General features: G+C 45.0%; 1 protein-coding gene across 1 annotated transcript in view; it reads left to right on the top strand.

Annotated features, from left to right (window-relative positions):
* The first annotated feature begins 156 nt into the window (after positions 1 to 156).
* LOC129841827 (very-long-chain (3R)-3-hydroxyacyl-CoA dehydratase-like) overlaps positions 157 to 4031 on the top strand; it is a 26884-nt gene continuing 23009 nt past the window's right edge. The window contains exons 1-3 of the mRNA XM_055910124.1: positions 157 to 405; positions 3755 to 3797; positions 4012 to 4031. The exon at positions 4012 to 4031 is cut by the window's right edge and continues 54 nt beyond it. Of these exons, the coding sequence (XP_055766099.1) occupies positions 322 to 405; positions 3755 to 3797; positions 4012 to 4031 (147 nt within the window). The 5' untranslated portion in view covers positions 157 to 321. The remainder of the gene's footprint in view (positions 406 to 3754; positions 3798 to 4011) is intronic.

Genomic DNA, 4031 nt, shown 5'->3' with positions numbered 1-4031 from the left:
GTTAGCTGGAAAACGATCACTACAAAAACAACTTCAACACGTTATTAGGAGCGTGCTGATTGCCGAGAATACGCAAAATATCGCCAACTTTTAACTTCTATGAACTTCGCCCGATGCAGCTTCCGTAAACATTGGTTCCACGTGACACAGTGACTGATGAACGAGCACGTATCGCAACGACCTTTCGTGAGCGCGCACGCTGGTTCCATAGAATATTCTGGCTCTTCGACGGCTTCCGCAAGAGAGACACACCGTCCGGTATGTTATTGTAGGGGGGTTTTCATGCTTTGGTGAATTGTGCTGACATTCTCAACAGGTGCGATGCAGCAGACGCTGACCCCTCACGTCTACTGGGCTCAGCGGCATGAGGACATCTACCTGCGAGTAGAGCTGATTGATGCGCAGGTGAGTGGAGAGAGGACCTGTCACCCAGAGGCAATAAATAAACCGCTCACAAACATACAGGGATTTAGTATATTCATCACCACGTTTACAATGTTACTCCGAAGTTCACATTGGATTGAGAATCGACCCTTAGCATGAGGATGTAGCCCTAATGTGACTGAGTAGGCTATCGTTGCACAATAGAAAATAATAGAATAGAATAGAATATAAATACAATTGTATGCTTGTGTTTCTGAGAATGACGTATCCATAATTACTGAGTCACGGTGTTGTATCCATAGTAACTGAGTCACTGTGACGTATCCATAGTAACTGAGTCACGGTGACGTATCCATAATTACTGAGTCACTGTGACGTATCCATAGTAACTGAGTCACGGTGACGTATCCATAGTAACTGAGTCACGGCGTTGTATCCATAGTAACTGAGTCACGGTGTTGTATCCATAATAACTGAGTCACAGTGACGTATCCATAGTAACTGAGTCACGGTGTTGTATCCATAGTAACTGAGTCACGGTGTTGTATCCATAGTAACTGAGTCACGGTGTTGTATCCATAGTAACTGAGTCACGGTGACGTATCCATAGTAACTGAGTCACGGTGGCGTAACCATAGTAACTGAGTCACTGGGACGTATCCATAATTACTGAGTCACTGTGACGTATCCATAATAACTGAGTCACGGTGACGTATCCATAGTAACTGAGTCACGGTGGCGTAACCATAGTAACTGAGTCACTGGGACGTATCCATAATAACTGAGTCACTGTGACGTATCCATAGTAACTGAGTCACTGTGACGTATCCATAGTAACTGAGTCACTGGGACGTATCCATAGTAACTGAGTCACTGGGACGTATCCATAGTAACTGAGTCACTGGGACGTATCCATAATAACTGAGTCACGGTGACGTATCCATAATAACTGAGTCACGGTGACGTATCCATATTTCTGAGTCACGGTGACGTATCCATAGTAACTGAGTCACGGTGACGTATCCATAGTAACTGAGTCACGGTGACGTATCCATAGTAACTGAGTCACGGTGACGTATCCATAATAACTGAGTCACGGTGACGTATCCATAGTAACTGAGTCACGGTGACGTATCCATAGTAACTGAGTCACGGTGACGTATCCATAATTACTGAGTCACTGTGACGTATCCATAGTAACTGAGTCACGGTGACGTATCCATAATAACTGAGTCACGGTGACGTATCCATAATAACTGAGTCACGGTGACGTATCCATATTTCTGAGTCACGGTGACGTATCCATAGTAACTGAGTCACGGTGACGTATCCATAGTAACTGAGTCACGGTGACGTATCCATAGTAACTGAGTCACGGTGACGTATCCATAATAACTGAGTCACGGTGACGTATCCATAGTAACTGAGTCACGGTGACGTATCCATAATTACTGAGTCACTGTGACGTATCCATAGTAACTGAGTCACGGTGACGTATCCATAATAACTGAGTCACGGTGACGTATCCATAATAACTGAGTCACGGTGACGTATCCATAATAACTGAGTTACGGTGACGTATCCATGGTAACTGAGTCACGGTGACGTATCTGTAATAACTGAGTCACGGTGACGTATCCGTAATTACTGAGTCACGGTGACGTATCCATAGTAACTGAGTCACGGTGACGTATCTGTAATAACTGAGTCACGGTGACGTATCCATAATAACTGAGTCACGGTGACGTATCCATAGTAACTGAGTCACGGTGACGTATCTGTAATAACTGAGTCACTGTGACGTGTCCATAGTAACTGAGTCACGGTGACGTATCCATAATTACTGAGTCACGGTGACATATCCATAATTACTGAGTCACTGTGACGTATCCATAGTAACTGAGTCACTGTGACGTGTCCATTGTAACTGAGTCACTGTGACGTGCCTATAGTAACTGAGTCACTGGGACGTATCCATATTTCTGAGTCACTGGGACGTATCCATAGTAACTGAGTCACTGGGACGTATCCATAGTAACTGAGTCACTGGGACGTATCCATAGTAACTGAGTCACTGGGACGTATCCATAGTAACTGAGTCACTGGGACGTATCCATAATAACTGAGTCACTGTGACGTATCCATATTTCTGAGTCACGGTGACGTATCCATAATAACTGAGTCACGGTGACGTATCCATAATAACTGAGTCACTGGGACGTATCCATAGTAACTGAGTCACTGAGGCTTCTTCAGAGTGGCTAGCAGGCTTCTTCAGAGTGGCTGGCAGGCTTCTTCAGAGTGGCTGGCAGGCTTCTTCAGAGTGGCTAGCAGGCTTCTTCAGAGTGGCTAGCAGGCTTCTTCAGAGTGGCTAGCAGGCTTCTTCAGAGTGGCTAGCAGGCTTCTTCAGAGTGGCTAGCAGGCTTCTTCAGAGTGGCTAGCAGGCTTCTTCAGAGTGGCTAGCAGGCTTCTTCAGAGTGGCTAGCAGGCTTCTTCAGAGTGGCTAGCAGGCTTCTTCAGAGTGGCTAGCAGGCTTCTTCAGAGTGGCTAGCAGGCTTCTTCAGAGTGGCTAGCAGGCTTCTTCAGAGTGGCTAGCAGGCTTCTTCAGAGTGGCTGGCAGGCTTCTTCAGAGTGTCTGGCAGGCTTCTTCAGAGGTGGTAAATAACGTCAGTATTGTCTACTTCTTCAGTTCATGGAGATGGTGGTTGAAGATAGTGTTTCAACATAGCAAGACTTCCTCTTCACAGATAGACTAGGGGCTGATAACGAGTCCTGGCTGGTTTCATTTGCCTCGACTTGTAAACACTGGTCAATGAAACTAAGAACACAACCAGTTCCCTAATATTACTGCATTTTAAAAGTACAATTTGCATGCTCTCCTTTGCAAAACGATTCACCCATAGAGAGCTCAAGTTTCAGCTCTTTGGTAGAGTCTAAAGAGGAGCAACTCATAATGTAGTCTGTATTCACTTTGGTAGAGTCTAAAGAGGAGCAACTCATGATGTAGTCTGTATTCACTTTGGTAGAGTCTAAAGAGGAGCAACTCATGATGTAGTCTGTATTCACTTTGGTAGAGTCTGATGGGGAGCAACTCGTGATGTAGTCTGTATTCACTTTGGTAGAGTCTAAAGAGGAGCAACTCATGATGTAGTCTGTATTCACTTTGGTAGAGTCTGATGGGGAGCAACTCATGATGTAGTCTGTATTCACTTTGGTAGAGTCTGATGGGGAGCAACTCGTGATGTAGTCTGTATTCACTTTGGTAGAGTCTGATGGGGAGCAACTCATAATGTAGTCTGTATTCACTTTGGTAGAGTTTAAAGAGGAGCAACTCATGATGTAGTCTGTACTGTCTTTTCTTCTCTTGCAGAATCTTGACATCAGCGTGCATGATAATGTCCTCAAATTCAGGGGTACGTATTATTTATTACAGTATTATCAACCAGAAGACCATGGCTAGAGCATAGAGCATGGCTTTGAAGACTCATTCACCTACCGTTAGAGCACGGCTTTGAAGACTCATTCACCTACCGTTAGAGCACGGCTTTGAAGACTCATTCACCCACCGTTAGAGCACGGCTTTGAAGAAACAAATGATCCCTTTGTTTTGTTTTGTTTGTTTCCTAGCCCAGGGTCATGGCGCAAGA

Source organism: Salvelinus fontinalis, unplaced genomic scaffold (assembly GCF_029448725.1).
Source record: "Salvelinus fontinalis isolate EN_2023a unplaced genomic scaffold, ASM2944872v1 scaffold_0001, whole genome shotgun sequence".
Taxonomy (NCBI): Eukaryota; Metazoa; Chordata; class Actinopteri; order Salmoniformes; family Salmonidae; genus Salvelinus; species Salvelinus fontinalis.
This window is presented reverse-complemented; position numbering and strand designations above follow the sequence as displayed.